This window comes from Prunus persica, chromosome G4 (genome assembly GCF_000346465.2).
Source record: "Prunus persica cultivar Lovell chromosome G4, Prunus_persica_NCBIv2, whole genome shotgun sequence".
NCBI lineage: Eukaryota > Viridiplantae > Streptophyta > Magnoliopsida > Rosales > Rosaceae > Prunus > Prunus persica.
The window spans coordinates 14,558,437-14,577,137 of NC_034012.1; the positions used below are offsets into that span (position 1 = coordinate 14,558,437).

At 38.6% G+C, this 18,701-nt stretch overlaps 3 protein-coding genes across 3 annotated transcripts; 2 read left to right on the plus strand and 1 right to left on the minus strand.

The window, feature by feature from the left end:
- Positions 4,304 to 8,139, plus strand: LOC18780373. Its single transcript, XM_007211465.2, has 6 exons — positions 4,304 to 4,941; positions 5,843 to 5,954; positions 6,045 to 6,216; positions 6,342 to 6,532; positions 7,402 to 7,530; positions 7,619 to 8,139. The coding sequence occupies exons 1-5, from the start codon at positions 4,505 to 4,507 to the stop codon at positions 7,522 to 7,524; spliced, it is 1,035 nt and encodes a 344-aa protein (XP_007211527.1). The 5' UTR covers positions 4,304 to 4,504; the 3' UTR covers positions 7,525 to 7,530; positions 7,619 to 8,139.
- LOC18778326 (putative lipid-transfer protein DIR1) lies at positions 8,404 to 9,160 on the plus strand. Its single transcript, XM_007212350.2, has 2 exons — positions 8,404 to 8,803; positions 8,894 to 9,160. The coding sequence occupies exons 1-2, from the start codon at positions 8,497 to 8,499 to the stop codon at positions 8,899 to 8,901; spliced, it is 315 nt and encodes a 104-aa protein (XP_007212412.2). The 5' UTR covers positions 8,404 to 8,496; the 3' UTR covers positions 8,902 to 9,160.
- Positions 9,263 to 14,408, minus strand: LOC18779162 (sodium/hydrogen exchanger 4). Its single transcript, XM_020561891.1, has 14 exons — positions 14,107 to 14,408; positions 13,190 to 13,308; positions 12,982 to 13,079; positions 12,780 to 12,839; positions 12,618 to 12,664; positions 12,334 to 12,528; positions 12,159 to 12,205; positions 11,959 to 12,025; positions 11,654 to 11,754; positions 11,477 to 11,578; positions 10,855 to 10,999; positions 10,714 to 10,776; positions 10,527 to 10,610; positions 9,263 to 9,891 (listed from the first exon to the last, which is right to left on the minus strand). The coding sequence occupies exons 1-14, from the start codon at positions 14,281 to 14,283 to the stop codon at positions 9,607 to 9,609; spliced, it is 1,590 nt and encodes a 529-aa protein (XP_020417480.1). The 5' UTR covers positions 14,284 to 14,408; the 3' UTR covers positions 9,263 to 9,606.

An 18,701-nucleotide genomic window follows, 5' to 3' on the forward strand; every position in this document is an offset into this window, starting at 1 on the left:
CCTCTTTTGGAGGATGGTATTTCGCCTAAACCACCTTTTGTGTTACTTATTTGGACACTTTTTGTTTATCCTTACCATTGTTTGGCTGAACAACATCTTCTATGTTTTCCAGCACATTTAGACCTAGGATTGGTCCAGTATTTGGAATAGATAAAAGATGAGGACTTAGATAGAGAGTTCCTAGGCCACTAGTATGACCTTGACACCAAGTTAACGTTCCCATAGACATTCCAAAAGGTTGTGAGGTCAGGTTGGTCCTCTTTGGGTTGCTTGTTTCTCAGATTGGGGAAACTATTGCCCAAACACAATCTTTCTGTAGACTCTAGATAGCCTTGGTGTTATCATCCATTTTCTCTAACATTTGACCATTAGTTGTTCCATTAGAGTTAGTTCAGGTTGCATCGTTTAAGTATCCTCATCTTCAATTTCCACAACGTCAACATTGTTTTCATGAGGACGATCCATTGGAGTAGGAGAATTTTCTACCAAATAGATTTTCTTGCGAGTTTTATTAACCATACAAATGGTCTTATTGGGCCAAAAATATGTTTGTCGTATTTTGAACATTATGATGCCCCCGGTCGCTAGCAGACTGTACTTTAGCAACTAGCGATTACTTGTTGGTGAAGGAAGTGAAATGAGAGAGATCCAAGCCCTGAAGTAGGCTCAAAAGATTGCGATAAGCGTGCCACCACTAGTGACACTCTTCTAGTATAAATAGGGGATAAAGTAGTGATAATGTTGTGAATGTATCGCGCCTTTGTGATCTTAACCTCAAACCAAAGCCATTGTGCTTTAAAGAGGAGAATTTGGATTTAGATAGGTTCTATTATATGCCTCAACGAAGAGGACTTCAATATTTCACTTGATGTGGAATAAAAGCAAGATGAATGTTGATTTTAGACTATCATCGAATAAAAATTACAATAACAAATCTTGAATGAAAAGTGTATGATGAACATAGTACAATTGCTGGAAAGTAAATACAAGTCCAAAGAGACTAAATGAACTTAAATAAAAGTAAACAAGGTCCAATAAAGCCAGGAAAAACCTTATCAGACAAAAATAAATCTTATCGGATATAACTGCAATTTACTTGAGACAGTGCAGGAAGTGTCCGATGAAGATCTGTTAGAGAATCTGTAGTGAGAACTTGTTTGAACCACACATTTGATTAAAATAAGATGAAAATCAAGACTGTTATATCTCGGGATCGGCTCCGCCATAGCACGATATTGTCCGTTTTAGGCCCCCCGTGCCTTAACGTTTTTGTTTCTAGGAACTCACTAGCAACTTCCTAGTGGGTCACCCATCCTGGGATTGCTGTAACCCAAACTCGCTTAACTTTAGAGTTCTTATGACTCCGAAGCCAGTGAGCTCCCAAAAGGCCTCGTACTAGATGGAGGCAGACATATATATATAAGGCACATCACCCTATTTTTGTTGGTCAATATGGGATGTTACAATCCACCCCCCTTAAGGGCCCGACGTCTTCGTCGACACACTCGCACCACATGGTAGAGTGATTCTGATACCAAATTATCACATCCCGAAATCGGCTCCGTCGTAGCATGATATTGTCCGCTTTGGGCCCCCCATGCCTTCACGATTTTGTTTCTGAAAACTCATGAGCAACTTCCCAGTGAATCACCTATCATCGGATTGCTCTAGCCTAAACTCTCTTAACTTTAGAGTTCTCATAACTTCGAAGCTAGTGAGCTCCCAAAATGCCTCGTGCTAGATGGAGGTGAGTATGTATATATAAGGCACATCACCCCCTCTCCGTTGGTCGATATAGGATGTTACAGAGACCAACTATCAAATCATCCCAAGCGATGCTGGCAGAGCATATAGGTTACAAACAATAACAATGTAATTCCAATCAGGAGTTGTCAACTGGGAATTCAGAGACTGAGAATGATTCGATTCAAGTCTTGGTTTGTGGTCTACTGTGAGACGCTTTGCAAGTGTTTGAGTTTGGGTTACTTTGAGATTGTTGAGTAAGTGTAATTTGAAGGTTGTTCAAAATAGGTTTGATTGATTTGATGTTGGATCCTTAATATTGAGCTCTCTTCCTCTATTTATAGGCTTTAAGGTCTTCAATAAAATGGATGGTTGATTGATGGGCACTGCTACTACAAACCATAAAGAATTCACAAGATAATGCACACATGTCTTCCAAGTTGATCAGTGTGGGTGCTTTCCAATTTCAAATATTGTGATTAATTTGCAGAATGTGCTGTAATTGGTCAGCTTGGGTATTTTACCATTCTTTATCTGCCAAAGACTGAATATTCCCTGCCCAATTAGATTTCTTTATTGTTACTTAGAGCAAATTAATGCGTGACACCTGTAGAAGCATAATAGTTTGAATTGTTTTTTTTTTTCACCTAAAGCTTAAACCGTGCCTTTTTAATTAGTTAACACTGACTGTTAAATAATTAAATCAGTTAAGAATAACATGGGCATTGGTGATTTTACCACGAGCTGTAATTAAAACCCATTTAGTTTGGTTATTAATACGTTAATTAGTTTTCACTGTAGCTTCAGACACTTTCTGTCCGAGATGGAACTATAACATTAGACACCATTCTGCCTAAAGTGACTTACTGTAGCTTCAGAAACCAATCTATCTGAAGTGATGCACTGTAGCATTGGGCACTGTATCCTCAAACACTTTTATCCGAAGCGCTGATTGACCATGCACTGGTCAATGTTTGCGACTGGCGTCTGTCTAAAGGGCTTGGGCCGCGAAAGCATCAATTGGGCGGCCGGAGATTGATTGAAAGGGCAGCCCAGCCCCTTCCCTTTCATTTTATTATTGTGATCAAGAGCACACACTGGACCTGACACACTAATCATCATCTCATCAAGCGCGAAGCAAAAAAGGGAGGGCCCTTCCTTCCCAGCCCAACCCCCCCTAGCCGCCTACCTACTCATGCTCGTAGCTCGATCTGAAGTCAAGAGTGTGGTCCGGCGGAAAAACAGAAGTCTTTCTCTAGCAATAGCTACCCTGCCATTAGACTTTTGAGTGATCGTACCATAGTTTATAGAGAAATGTTTTTTATTCATGGAAGAACTGGGCTTATCTATGCGCCCTTTAGCTTAGCAGGAGTGCTTCTTTGTTGTGCCATAGCGTAACGAAAAGGAAGCCTTTTTCCTTTCATCATCACTTTATGCTCGCTTTCTTAGGAAAGCTGAACCAATCATGTGACTGACTCACTACCTCTCTCCGAATTGACATTTTGATCACCCTCGTTGTACTTATTCTTTCGAAGGATCACCTGTCGACTTCCTTGAACCTTTCATCTCTCCACATCACTAATGAAAGTGTGGGTGCCCACAGTGGTGACTCTACTAGGGATAGAAAAGACTCCAATGCGTCCATGGCTATTTCCAAACAAAGACCCAATTCAATGAGCTTGACCTGCACACACTTGCACTTTTTTCGCCCTATAACCCGGCGGATTCTAGTTTCGGGCGCCTGGCCCACTCGGCCTGTGCAGTGACCGCGACCAGTTTCCTCCACCCCACGGACCAGTACCCATGGCCCACTCCAGACCATGAGATACGTCAAGGGGAGCAACCACGCTGATGACCAAGGCAGGCCACCTTAAATAGCCCATCTTGAGAGGCACAATGGGAGCTTCCTCCCCCAAGCCTTACCGGAGTTATAAGGAGACACTTAGCCACACTAGAGAGCTTAGAAATTTCCCATAGGTTGGCGGTTAGGCCTCAGTTAATTAACCACAAAATTGGCCCATTAATTGTAAAAACTACATTGTGTTAATTTTGGTCCGAACAACATGTTTAGGTTAGAGATTAGAATACAATCTCATCCTAAACCGAACAACACATAAAATTTCCCCAAACTTGCATCCATACCCAATTTTTATTTTTCATAGATATGGTACCTCTTTATCATGAAATCTCTTTTGCTACTAGTGCAATCACATCTCACGAGGTTGAAGCTGTCAATTCGAGTAGTACACAAGTTGGGTTGAATTTAGAATGTCGTGAGACCCATCTACCATTGATATTAAAGCAAGAAAAGACAACCAAAGCTACAACTCTTGGCACCATATTTTCCAAAACCAAGTTGTGCATCGTGCGTGCATTCCCCTACATAATTTCTCACTAAAAAGGGTTGCAATAAAACATAGGGTCCCTATAGCATGTATTAAATTAATTCCATTCATACACAATTCATTAGGGGACCCAGGGAAAAATTGCCAATTCCAAACATCATAAACAAATCTTGGGCTCAACTTGAAGATTGACGTGGCTATTTAAATATTGAAACAAAACCGAGGGCAATGTGATAGGAGTGTGGGATGCAGAAAGGAACATGTCCAACGGGTTACCACCTGACTCACCAAGGGCAGTTCGGTCATTTGACTTTCGAAAACAAAGAGAGAGAAAGAGATAAGCTCTCTCAACAGCACTCAGCAGAGAGAGAGAGAGAGAGAGAGAGAGAGAGAAAGAGAGAGCAGAAGAAATCAGAATGGTGACAGAACAAGAGATATCGCAAGCCTTACAAGCCCTAATCCACGACACCACTTCCAACCCAAACACCACCACCCCGACCTTCACCACGCTAAACGACGTCGTCCAGCAGCTAGAGTCCAGGCTAGGGCTTGACCTCTCCCACAAGACCGACTTCATTCGCACCCAGATCCACTACTTCTTCCGATCCCACCCACCAACTCCTCAGCCCCAACCCCAGCACCAACAACAACAACAACAACAACACCAACACCAACTACCTCAGCCTCAGCACCCAAAAGACCATTTTGCCCTCAACCAGCCCCCTAATTACCACCACCCCACTCCCTCCGCCTTCCAGACCTTCTCGTCCCAGCCCCCGCCTCCACTTCTCAAGCCTGAACCGGGCTCCGCCGCTCCTGTATCGGTTTCTGGCTCTAACACGCCCAAGGACAGGTCTATTTTTTTTCTCTTTCTTCTTTGGGTAATTTCTGTTTGGTTGCCTAGAAAATTGGGGGAAGGGAAAGTGGTATAATATGATGGGCTTTGCATGTTATCTTGTGTTTGGTTATTTTTGCAAAGTTTCAACTTACCGTGGAATTGGTGTTCGCCTTGCCAATTTGTGTTTTCGAGGCAATTAGGGTTTAGGGAAATTGGAAAATTGTCCAGTCACATTTCGTTTATTGTATTAAGAAAGGTCCTCCTAAGTTCATTTCCTTCATTTTCCTGCCATAGAGTTTCGAGAAAATTTGAGCAACAAAAAGAAAATCGATAATTTCATTTTTAACCGTTGTAGAAGTCTAAAGCTTTATGTTTCGGGGCATGGGAAGTCGAGAAACCAAATTCCAGTGCTCTTTCTCTCTCCATTAACATTGGTAGGTAGGTTTTAGGGAAATTTCGAAACGTAGCCAGATTTGGACATGTCAAAAGATATTTAAGCCACTTTTTAATATTAGATTTTTAGAATTTTAACCACTCTTAAGGGGTTGGAGCACTGCTCGAGGGATCTCGAGAGGGATCGTGCAGTGTTCAAGTGGGCCTTGAGTGATAAATTCCCTAGGTTTCAGTTTCAACTGCACTGATTTTGGCAGGGTACGGCTGTAGATTTTTTAGCATAAGCAATTTGTTGGTCTCCTATTTTTACGCATTTGGTCTTTTATATGTTGTATGTAAAGTGTATTTGTTTTTGGAGGATATTTGGCCTGTCATATATCAAGTTTTATTCAGTTAAGTCTTGGGTTGCAAGCAAATAACATGGAAAGATGCTTACACAACGCAGATGTTGTAGTACTTTGGTGCATTGTAGTAGTTTGATGCTTGGGCTAATGTTTCTGTGCATTTTATCATACTTTTGCAGCGCTAAACCTAAAGCTAAGAGAAAAGGTGGCCCAGGGGGTTTAAACAAACTTTGTGGTGTTTCACCTGAACTTCAGGTCATTGTTGGCCACCCAACTCTCCCAAGGACTGAGGTTTGCTCATCCACTAATGTTATTTGTTAAAGTTAGTTTATTGTATGTGAAGGACTTAGGTTTTTGTTTTTCTTTTACTGTCGAGTTCAGATTGTGAAGCAACTGTGGGCTTACATAAGGAAAAACAATCTCCAAGATCCTGGTAACAAGAGGAAAATTATTTGCAATGAGGAGCTCCGACTGGTTTTTGAGACAGACTGTACTGACATGTTTAAGATGAACAAGTTGCTTGCTAAACATATTATTGCACTTGAACCATCAAGTATGTATTTGGTGTAACAGTTCCCCCTATCTGTGTGTGGGGGACCACATACTTTTCTGTGTGTTTTGTGATATGGGTGTCAAATTTGATACTTCCCTAAGGATTTGATGTTTTGGTGCTCTCAGAACAGTCAGTTCCCAAGAAGCCCAAGGTGCCCAAGGTTGCCGTGGAGTCTAGAACGAAAAGTACTGAGCCGGGTCCTTCTCTAATAATATCTGAAGCACTTGCAAATTTTTTTGGTGTTGGTGCAAGGGAGATGCTCCAATCAGAGGTTTTAATGCGTATCTGGGAATACATAAAGGTGAACCATCTGGAGGTAAGTCGACCCACACTCCCCATTTTCAAAATAAATAAATAGCTAAATGAATAATTAAAAATCACTGACGTAGGTAACTGGTGCATAAGTTACAAATTTATTTGGATGCAGTGGCTGTTTGAAGTTTTCTAGCACAAATGGAAATCAGGATATTTTTATGGAGTCTTTATATTTTTATAGCTTACATGGGTTATGCTTCAGCTGGGTTTGTCTTTATCTATTTACTTATTTTATTTGCTTGAGGTGTATATAAATACAATTGAGCTTGAATTTGGTGCAGTGGCTGTTCAAATTACTTGAAGTTTTTCTAGCACAAGGAAATTGAAAACTGTTTTGTAAAGTTTTTAAACTGTATGCTTTACATTATTCTCACACCAATTGCCTGGCTTTGTGTATTTACTTTTTATTTCTCGAGGGATATGTAAATAAGATTTGGTAGTATAGCGTCTTTAACCTAGTTTGGCATTACTTTAGTAGTAATTTACTTTGGTCTCTTTTAGGATCAGTTGTGCGTGTAGTGTCAATTTGTTTTATCTTATGCAAGCTTTATGTTTGTGTTGTGAAGCATGGTGGATGGTAATCAAAATGATGGCTGGGTTTCTCAAGTGTTTTACTTAATAGTCTATCTATAGATTATTTAAGATGTTGTAGAACTTAGTTTCAGCATTTAAAGAGAGAACAATTCGCACCTACACTTAATGGCATGAAGGTTGTGCAAGAATCTGATTTTTGTCCTCTCTGATTAAGAAATTTATTTGTCAGTCAATCCTCCAGTAATTTATTGGGACCAGAGAAGTTGAGAAAGGACTGGAAGCGGCAATTGACTTTATTAACCCTTGTTTTTTCTCCTTGTTTATATACATATCTAGGATCCTCAAAATCCAATGGCTATACAATGTGATGCAAAGCTTCAAGAGATCTTTGGTTGTGAAAGCATCAGTGCATTGGAAATACCAGATATTTTGGAACGTCATCACATATTCAGGAGATGATAATAGGTTTGTAGGTACTTTGGATTTATCTTTTATTTAGTTATTTTAGATACTAGTCCACAAGATTTGACAGAATGCTGGTCATTGGTTGCAGTTGCAGATATATGGCGTGATAACTTGTGCGCCAACGTTGGGGGAAATTGACGTGCCTCGATGTCTTGTACTTTGACAACTCGTATGGCATGTTTTTAGCTCATGTTTGTAAGTAGTAATAGTATGAAAATGTACTAAGGGTTCATGGCAGGTCTTATTTTGCAAATGGCGCCATGGTTTGTCTGACCTTGCTGTTAGGGTAGACTGAGAGCTTTTGGAGGTTTCTAACACCTGTAAAATAGCAGACAGTAGGAAACAAAAGCAAATGTAAGGAGATCCTAACTTATTTTCAGTTATGAATGTATGTATGTATTTAGTCATTGGGATGCAGCTTGCGAGTTGCGTATGCAGTGCGCCGTTGTTTTGGTTTTGAATTATATATGTGGAGAGCGAGCCTGAAAATGAGGGTGTCATCGAGATCTAGAACTTAGTTTCGGACAATCCTAATGTACTTTTCTTAATCCATGTATTAATAATGTATTCTCTGAGAAGTTATCTTAATTTGTTCCTGAATTTTATTCATTGCTTACTTTTTTTTCTGGGGAAAAGAATGATATTATACTCTGCAGAAGAATTTCTCTTTGTCATGTGTAAATGTATAGAAATTCCCGTGACTGACTTTTAATTTTATGGGTGAAAACCCCGTGACTGACTTTCAATACTAGAAGACTTGGCAAATTTTCTCAGAAATAATATTTTATTCAAATAAGGGTTGATTGATGAATGCCCCTTTGTTCTTTATTATGAATCTGCGTCCCGTGACTTGGTTCCTTCCTAACCACTTCCTTCACATGACAAATATTGCCAGAAAATTATAAACAAATCCCATTTCTCTCCTATAAATCAACGTCTTTGATCAGTTAATAAAACAGAAACAAAATGGCAAGTACTTGTGAAGTGCGGTCCTTGCAATGGGTAATGGCGATTTTCTTGATAGCACTTGTGGGTGGAGCCAGGGCAGTCCCCATATGTAACATTGACTCCGCCAAGCTGAATGAATGTCGCCCGGCAGTGACCGGAAACTCACCAAAACCACCAACCAAGAAATGCTGTGACGTTGTCCACCAAGCCAACTTGCCCTGCCTCTGCAACTACAAGTCTGCCTTCCCTGCATTTGGGATCAACCCTGCGCTAGCTATGGCGTTGCCTAAGAAGTGTGGCATGAACACACCACGAGAATGCCATGGTAAGATACCAAAGCTTTGCATGGTTACTACTAATATGCCTCTGATTGTATGGTGTGTTTCTAACCATTGTTCTCTCTGGTTCCTTGCAGTGGTTTGAAGCACTTGAGGCTGCAACAGTTTCAACAACTATGTGATTTTACCATTTCCTAGTGCTTCCTAGATTTGAAATATTTATAATGTTTTCCATGTATATTTTGAAAACATCTATTTGTTACCTTTACCCGTGTTGTTAAATCCGTCTCTGTAATTGCTAAATGCATTTGTTTGTACCAGTATTTTCTTTTTGTTGGAACCCCAACAATAATATTAGGCAATGCGAAAACGTCATTGCTGCTTGCTTTGCAGTTCAAGTCTAATACTTTTTCAGTACTTGGAAGTTGCTTTCAGTTCTGCCTCAGTCGAAGCTGCAACTTCAGCAAATAACATCCATCTGGTAGCAAGTAACATTTAGTTGGTCTTTCTAATAAATACGAAACCCAGATTAGTTTTGGTTCAACCACTAATCGGGATAGTCAGCAGTTGGTATCACATTTCTTAGCATAATATACACACAATTTTACTTTTCCAAGCAGTTAATCTGCTGCCTCAATGAGTCATATATTGTACCCCATAGGCAAAAGTAACGCTAGAAGCTGGATAATGTCGAACAGGGAAAAGTTAACACTTACGGCGTCCTAGAAAAATTAAACATCTTCATGCGCAAAAAGTTCACCTACCCGCTTCGACTAGCACTGGGATTTGTGATTCGTTAGGGTACATTTGATGCATTGCTATGATGGACTGAAGCGGTGAAGTCATTCACTCAAGCAGCAGCAGACTGATTGGCAAGTGGCCCTCCAAATATTGGTCTCATGTAGGCATCATCAAACCTCCTCCAGTAAAAATGTATGGTGTATACAGGTCTCTCCATCAACATGGACAAATTATCCTTTGCACGACTGATATTGGTCTCAGCAGATTCATCAAAGGAGAGCAAAGGCAGGTTCATGTCCTCTGATATGTCCTTTGACTCTTTACGGTTAAGGGTGCTAGTTGCAGCGTGAGGAAGCAGATAATTTGTAAGTGGCTTTGTCAGAAAGCCAAACACCTAATATCAAAATGATCCCATTATAAACTTTTCGAGGTGCAGAATTAATGCTTGCTGACATTATTCTCAATAAGGGGGTAAAACCAGTGTACGGAATAATGATAACGGTTATAATTTCTAAGGGTTAATCGTTTTATTAGTCCCTGAATTTAGTTTTATTAGGACAAATGGTCCCGCTGTCAATTTTGTTTACTTTTCTATTAAATACAGGGGCAAAATAGTATTTTTGTATCAAAATTGATTAAAATATGAATAAAAATTAAAAAAACTAAAAAATTAAAATTAAACTCTCTCTCCCCCCCTCTATCCCGATTTCTACTCCCCCAAAACTTTATTTATTTATTTATTTGGTTGGTTTTTTATTTGATTTTCTTTTATTGTTATTTTAAAGATATGATTTTTTATTCTTTTTTTTTGTTTTAATATAAAAATACCATTTTACCCCTGTATTTAACAGAAAAAGTTAACAAAATTGACGACAAGACCATTTGTCCAAACCATTTTGGAAAATGAGGTACTCAAATGCAAATCAGGTCAATGTTCAGGGACTAATAAAACGATTAACCATAATTTCCAAATTTTCTTTACTATATAAACTGTAAACGAAATCACAAGAAGAAACATGATTTACATACCAGTGTACTGAAGAGGACAACGATTATGGTGTTAGTAATCATCGTAGCATTGACTGGATCCCATGTGACACCAGAATATGTGAACTTGACGAGTCATCAAAAGCATTCCGAGCCATCACAAAATCAGTGTGGTTATTTTCATTAGAGTAACTGTCAACAACTTGTAATGAAAAAAGAGTATACACACCTGTTTAAAAGCCAAAGCAATAGAGACAGCTCCTCTGATTAGCCCAGCCCAACATATGATTACCTACATAAATATCAATTTCAAAAAGTTCTCTAAGGGGATGCATAAAAAGATTATCAGATTGGGTACACTTATACTAACCTGGTGTTTGAATGAAAGTGAAGATGATCCCGTAGCTCGTCTATTCATGTAATTGGAGATTGCTGAGAGAGGGAATACAAATGCAGCACGTCCGAGCAATATTAATACGAGTATTGTACTATAGATGCCCAGTGAATCCCCAAGGCTGCAAGAGTAAAAAGTTTAAGAAAAATCAATAAATTGGCTTCACTTGATACATATATTCTTGAAAAGAGCCTATTAAGTGCACCATCAATTCAATCAAACTCTCTGTTTTTTTCCCTGTATTCTTCAATTATAAATCAACAAGGTACTCCTAGTTTTAGTGCAGAATAATGTGCCTTTATACTAGAAGGTACTCCTAGTTTTAGTCAGACACAGAATAATGTGACTTGCTTGAATCAACCAGCCACCTGCTAGTTCTGTGTCTGACCACAAGCAAGTCAGATATATATGGTGAAAAGTGTTTCAGTTCAGATATATAATATCCGTACGAATGATTTCACTCTTTATTTTTTCACATCAAAGTATGCAGCTAAAAATTCAAACTACCAGCAAACATTCTCCGGTAAACAATCAAAAGTACCCCAAGTTGGGTGATCAAGGGAAATGGAAAACAATAGAATTTCAGGAGGAAGAGTACCTTAATGTAGTTATCTTCCACTTCTCAATGTCAAGAGCATCCATTCCCACATAAAGAAATATGAATGTTTCTGCTATGAATGACATCATTGCAAATACATGCCTAAAAATTAGAAGGTGAGAGCAGTCAGATGAAATAGCTGGGACTTTATGGGGACTTTAATCGGTTCATACATGCCTGGTTGTGATTCTTGAACTTTCAGTGACATTATGCCATGCATAATGCGACATGAGAATCCCGCAAAAGAAAACGGTCAGAATTCCACTCAGTTCTAACAACTGCATGTCAATTAAAATTAGAGGTTTTCAGCTATATGGGGAAATAACAAGCCAGCTTCCAAGTTCATTTCAACACAAATTACAAGAACAGTGAATAGAAGAATCTGTGGGATTATACTCAAGTGCGGGAGAATTATTCAGCTTTGAAAAATAAAACATAAGTTTAATAAACTTTTAATCTTAATTTTAAGGGCACTTAGTTACCTCAGCCACCATGTAAGACAGATAAGCCAGTAGAACCATTAAGGAAATCTCACGGATGCTCGAATGCCTGTAAAATAGTATAAAAATAAGATTTGTGTAGGTAGAACTTGACTTAAAAGTAAGATCTGAGATTCCCTACTACGTCTATCACGATTCACAGATATTCTTTTATCAGAGGGATATGTGAAATGGTTGCTAACCTTCCAAAGCATAAGGTTTTAAGGGCATATGCTGCCAAAAGTCCAAACTGAAAATGAAACAAGAAACAAATTTTATCACAAATGCTGTAATTTTGAAACCAGCTAAGTGATCATAATATTCTGAATACCACTTAGCAATATTAGATCATCATTATGGGTTTAACGGTAAACTTACTGCAATTCCAAGGGCAGTGCTTGTGAAGAATAGGTATAGAAAATCTCCAACGACACGAAGTCCATTCGCGCCACTAAGCCTAGTAACATCAATCTTTTGAATTGCATTGAACAGGACAACTGATGTTGCATCATTCACCACTCCTTCCCCAAAGACTAGGCTGTATAGTAAAGGAGTTTCATCTTGATGAAGAACCTACATTTGGATAGAATGTCACAGCACATCCAAATATGGGAGCGGCTGGTCCAAATTAAATGAAAGGGAACATCTAAAACATGACAAACCTGCAGTGTACACACTGTATCAGTTGATGAAAAAATTGTTCCTACAGCTGTTTCAAAACAAAAGGTTGATGTAAACCAAAAGTCATCAACAAAATTATAAAAATCGAAGTTCATATGATACGAATAGCTAATCCTTTCACCGATAAGATTCTCAGTTCTCACCGAGATAGTCTCGTGCATTCAGGCCAACAAAGCCCAACTTAGGAAACAGCAACCAGGAGCCTAAACCAAAAAGTAACACGCAGAATCATTTTAGATCCTACATAAATCTATAATAACACAACGCAAAATTAAAAGTTTGAAATCTTTTGAGGAATTGGCTATAAACTACAATAAAATATGCAGTGAACAGATTAAATGTTACCAACTGCTATGATGGAGGTTGAAATGAAAACACCAATCACCCCAAACATTAAGATGGTTAAGAAGTTCCGAAAAAACTGTTTCTTCTTGACCTGAAATCTGACATAGTCAGTAAACAAAGTAAGTGAATTGTCTGTAAAGTTTCTACATATGAAGCTGACAAGAAAATTAGTACAGGGTCATTATAAGCCACAAGGAAGCTGAATTACCCAGCATTGAATATTATAGGTGGCAAGAGATATATAAAGAACAACTCTTCATTAAATCTCAGAATATGGGAACTTTTGCCCTTGCTCACAAGCAAAATTATTGTTCCAGCTATGCATCCCTGTTTGAGAAAAAAAGTAAGAAACTTTAGACAATGGAAATGATCAGACACAGAACATATATATAGCAATATCCCAAATGTTTGCAAATTCAACAGTGCCCAACATAATTCTCAGCATTAAACGGGCAGAAAAAGAAGCTCACATAATTTTTCATTTTCGATATGGTTCTAGGGACAGAGAGTGAAGCAGAGAGTTGACCATGTTACCATATGGTGTACTAACAGATTACAATAACCACATAAAAACTCAATCTTCTAGGAGAGTAGGTGAAGAAAAAGGGTACTTATTAAACTTGATTTATATGGAGCTCATAGTTAATTAGTACTCAAACTTGACAAATATTATAGAAACGCACATTTTTTGCAAATTAAATTCCCTAGTGTTTGAGCTATCTCACTTTATTATACACACACACATACAATGTACCATGTGGTGTAAACTTAATGAACATCAATGGCTACTAATTAATCTGTTATTTCTTGGCCAAATGAAATAGGGAAAGACAATGAAAATGGAGGTTAAGAGCATTTGATATAACGACTAAAAAAATATAAAATCCACAGCCAATGGGGTCTAATCTAGTGAAAAAGGATCCTGACTTGCAGGCTATAGGTCTCAAGTTCGAACCCCATGACATCATAGTTGTGTGTGTGAAAAATCTCATCCCTGTAATTTAGACTGTCGCTTGTACTAAAAATCCCCACAAATATTTAAAAAAAACAAAATTAAAGAAAAAAAAAGCATAGAGATGGGAATTGATGAGGCGGTTAATTAATTCAGTAATTAGTAATTATTACGATGCAAATGGCAGTAATGGATTCGTTGACCCATCGATTTTCTTCAAGCAAATGGCCGACGGCCAAACAAAGACAGAGAACCGCCACAAAGACCGAGACTGGTATCACCTGCGCATGCTCGTGAGCCAAGTTTTTTGCAAACTCATACACACCCTCATTCCCCGCCATTTCTGTCATCTTTCTCAGCTTTCACCACACTACTAACTGGTAGTACCTCTGCATTCCACCCAACGACGCCGTACATATGCAACAAAACAAACAATTGCAGCACCCTATGTGACAGAGAGAGAGAGAGAGAGAGAGAGAGAGAGGAGATCGGGAAAGAGATTGTTTTGTTTGCTATTGCCTGGTAAACGGAGTGTTGTTGAGTGTTCGCAGTTGGGGTCGACGCGTGGGAGAACATGCATGCAAGTGACATGTGGCGGAAGCCCACATCATCGTTAGGCTAAGCATAAGCTAAGCTAGACTGTTTTTTTTGTCATAACCAACTACGTACAATGCTAGATTGATCATAAATTTTTCTCCAGATCGAGGGGCAGAATGAAGAAACTCCTCAAGAGGATTTTTGTAACATGTCATGGCCTCTCTGAGCCATTTTATTGAGTAGGTTATTACTCATTCTTAATTCTGCATTTTGATTGGAAAATAAATTTAGAATTTGAAAAGAAAAAAAAATATTTTTAAATTGAAATATACTAATTTTTTTGTTTGAATTCATAAATAAATTTAATAAATTTGAAATTTAGAGATCATAAATTTTAATTTTAAATTATATTTGAATAGTTGTCGTTTCTAAATTTCATAGAGTGAATTTTAAGGGGGAAAAAAACCTTTATCTATTTATCTGCATACTTAGAAAGAATCATCCACACATACATCACATGTTTGTGAATTTTTTAGTTTAGTTATATTGCTTCCTTACGTTGCTATGGTTTATTTAAAAATTTAAAAAAAAAATGTCAACGGGATCTAGCCCAATAAAAAAGAGCCTTAACTTGCAGATAAGAGGTCTCAAATTCAAATTCCTATGACAGTATTTTTGTTGAGATATCCCCCTACGTACCCTCTAGTTTAGACTATCGCTTATATTAAAAAAAACTTTTGTCAAAACTGTGGGCGCCAGGTGGCATATACTAATAACTCTACTAATACTGATATTTCACTAAGAAGGTGTTTGGTCACACATTTCCAATGTTGGGTAACTAAGACATGTTACATGTATGATGCATGTATGTACAAATACTATTTTTATAAAAGTAACATGTCTTTTGAAGAAAAAAAATTAACAAATACAAAAATAAAAGATAAAAGACTAAGACATGTTTAGTATGATTGTGGCAGTAGTTGTCAATTCTGCGTGAGCGTTTATTATATATACTACAACTTCATTATATGACTTTTGAGTTTGATTTGATTAGTGACTTTTAGCAAAAGAAAAAAGAACAATTGGATAGTGTAGGTAACACCCAATATATATATATATTGAGATATTGGATAGAATTAAATCCTACTTTGGTTTTAAAGAATGTTGAGTGTTCGCAGAATATGACAAAAAGATTTGTTAGGATCTAGCTGGAAATTAATGAGCTGGAAATTCTACTGATGCAAAGGATGATTAGTCATATGAAAACAAGATGATTAGTCATAATCTTAAGAAATTTAATGAATGCAATATGATGCACTGCACAAATTACTTTTACCAATATGATTGATCTTCCATAAAAAAGTAGCTAGATAAGAACACTTAGAGAAACTATTCATAATATAAACTTGAACTTGGATAATTACAATGTATGTCCTATTACAATATTGTCAAGGAAAGCCAAAAAAAAAACTCAAAATGCATACACTTAACAAATTTTTTGGTTAAAATAATTCAAGCATTGTTTCTGTTGAGCAAGTCTAATTATATTTATGGCTGATTAGCGTTTACTATATGTTTTGAATATCTTTAAAGATAATAAAAAATAGCCAAATTTCATAATCCTATCCAATAAGGATGAGCGATTGAACCGGTGAATCGAGTTGGAAAAAAAGAGAATGAAATTGCAAATACATATCATATTCAATTAGGTCTACCAATCGATTGATTGATGACAACATCAAAAGAACTCCGGCTTCAACAAATTTTTTTAGCTCAAACTAACTTCGAATTGACCCTAAAATTAAAGCTACAGAATTCAAAGAAAGAAGTAGTTCATGCAAAAACTAAAATTTGACTCAAATAAAATTACTATATATGATGTAAGAGTGAGTGCTCGCCGGGCCCAAAAGAAAAAGTCTCAATATTAGTTTGGGCTCATAGTCTCGTCTTGTTTGTATTTCCTTGGATATCTGTTTTGTTTGACATCTTTAGCATTTCCCACATCTTTGGCATCCTATTGTGAGCATGCACATTATACTCCAATATACTTTTTTTTGCAATCGAATTGTAGTTAAAGAAAAAGTGAAGAGAAGAGAGCTAGGAACGATCATGAACTTCTGGGTCTAAAAAACGTCATGTTTGCATGGTGAGGTTAATCCTTGATAGTGGCCGTTATGGCTTGTGGTAAGTTCAAACGGGCTTAGTAGTGTCCATTTTCTCTTTCAGTATGAGAGACTTTGGTCCCACGTTGGTGAGATGGAGGAGTTTGATACTTTTTCCAAGGAAGAGGTCGAAGATTGTTTGTCCATATGTTTTGAGGACAGACTGGATGAGAAGCCTGAAAACTGTATTGCTTTGGTTGGTTTGCTAATTGCAGACCATGAACCACCCCAATCAACAATCAAAGAGGTTCTTCGTGTTGCTTGGAACAATATGGGGGCTGTAAAGGTTGTTAAAGCAAAGGCAAATGTCTATTCCATAACAGTAGGAGACGAGAAGGTTGCCCGGCGTCTAGTGGATGGGAACCCATGGTTTGTGAAGGGCCATACCTTCACCACCATGCTATGGCCACTTTATCATTCCTTAGATGATATTGCAGTGGATAGGGCAATGTATTGGGTTCAAGTGCATGGTTTACCAAGGAATCTTTGTACTTCAAAGAATGCCAGGGTGCTAGGTGCGAGAGTTTGAGCGGTTATGGAAGTTGAAGACATTGATACGGTTGGATTTAGAGGGTTCATGAGAATAAGAGTGAACCTTGATGCATCTAAACCTCTATCTCCTGGATTTACTATGCCGTGCCCGGATAAAGGGAAGTGTCTCATTAGACTGTGATATGAGGGTCTAAGGGACTTCTGTTACTCGTGGTAAGCTGGGCCATTCAAGGGGATGCCAAATAACTCATAACCCAAGACTTATAGCAGAAAACTTGCAACACAGAGATTGGTTGAGAACGGCTCCGGTCTCTAGAGCGTCGGCGTCCCTTTTTCCAGGAAAATCAGAGGAAAAAAGACTGGAATCTAGAGCCCAACTCGCCTGGAATGGACGGCTGCAATTTTCCTCCAGCGAGAAAGACGGCATCTCCGGAAATAATTGGGTTGAGCATAGTGGGACAAAGCTGAAAGTCAATGGAACAACTGTGGTTACAGGGGGCTCAACGACAATACAAACAGCTGAAATGGAGGCAGGGGGTTCAGTGACAATATGGACATCTGCTACGTTTCAGTCTGTGGCTTTGCAACGTTGTACTGACAACAGTAATATGCCAAAACACAGAGCCACGCTTGATGACTACCGTGGGATGCGGGACCCTGAGTTTTAGCACTCGGGATTATAACGAGACTCTTACTATGGCTATGAATGGGCTTGCGAAGGATCGAGATTTGTGTGACCCAATGAGGGTTCCACCTTGGGCCCTAACTTCAGCAACTTGGGCCAATATTACTGCAAACATGGAGATTGGTGAGGAGTTCAACTCAGTGATAATGCATGGCGACTGGGCTAAACCCAATGTGTCATTTTAGCAAAATTCTGGAAATGGGCCTAGAATTGAAGAAGTTGAATCTGGTGTGCTTGATCAGGATGTGCAAGAAACTCAAAAACAGAGAAAAGGCAAGAAGATTTGTACTGAAGAAGAGGAGGGTTCAATCATACCTAATCCTCCTAAGAAAGCTCACCCTTCTGCTAGTCCAGGCCATGGATGCTCTCTACGATTGTCCGACAGAGGGGGAAGAGGGTGTAGAGGTAGGCAAAGAGGTGGTCGGATCAATGTGAGCGAGTGGAATCAGAATTTGGAGCAAGACAAATAACAACCTTTGTGAATCGGTTGTCAGTCCTTCTTAAGAGCTGGAAGAGATGGAAAGAAAACGTAAGGCTAATGGGGTGGAGGATACTGTCCCCCTCCAGGGTTGTGGTGGCTGGCCCAAATCAGCAGCAAGGGAATCATGATACAACTTGCTTGGAACTGTCAAGGGTTGGGGAACCCCTTGACAGTTCTGTATTTGAAGGAACTGTTACGTTCCAAAAATCCCACGATTGTGTTTTTTATGGAAACTAAGCAAAACCATCACCAGAATGTTTAGCTTTGTAGACAGTGTGGTTACCATAACGGAGTGACTGTGGATCCAATTGGTCTTGCTAGAGGTTTGAGTGTTTGGTGGAAGACGGATGTGGATGTTCAAATTAATGACACTTCCCGTTCTTGGATTGATGCTACGGTGAAAATAGAAAA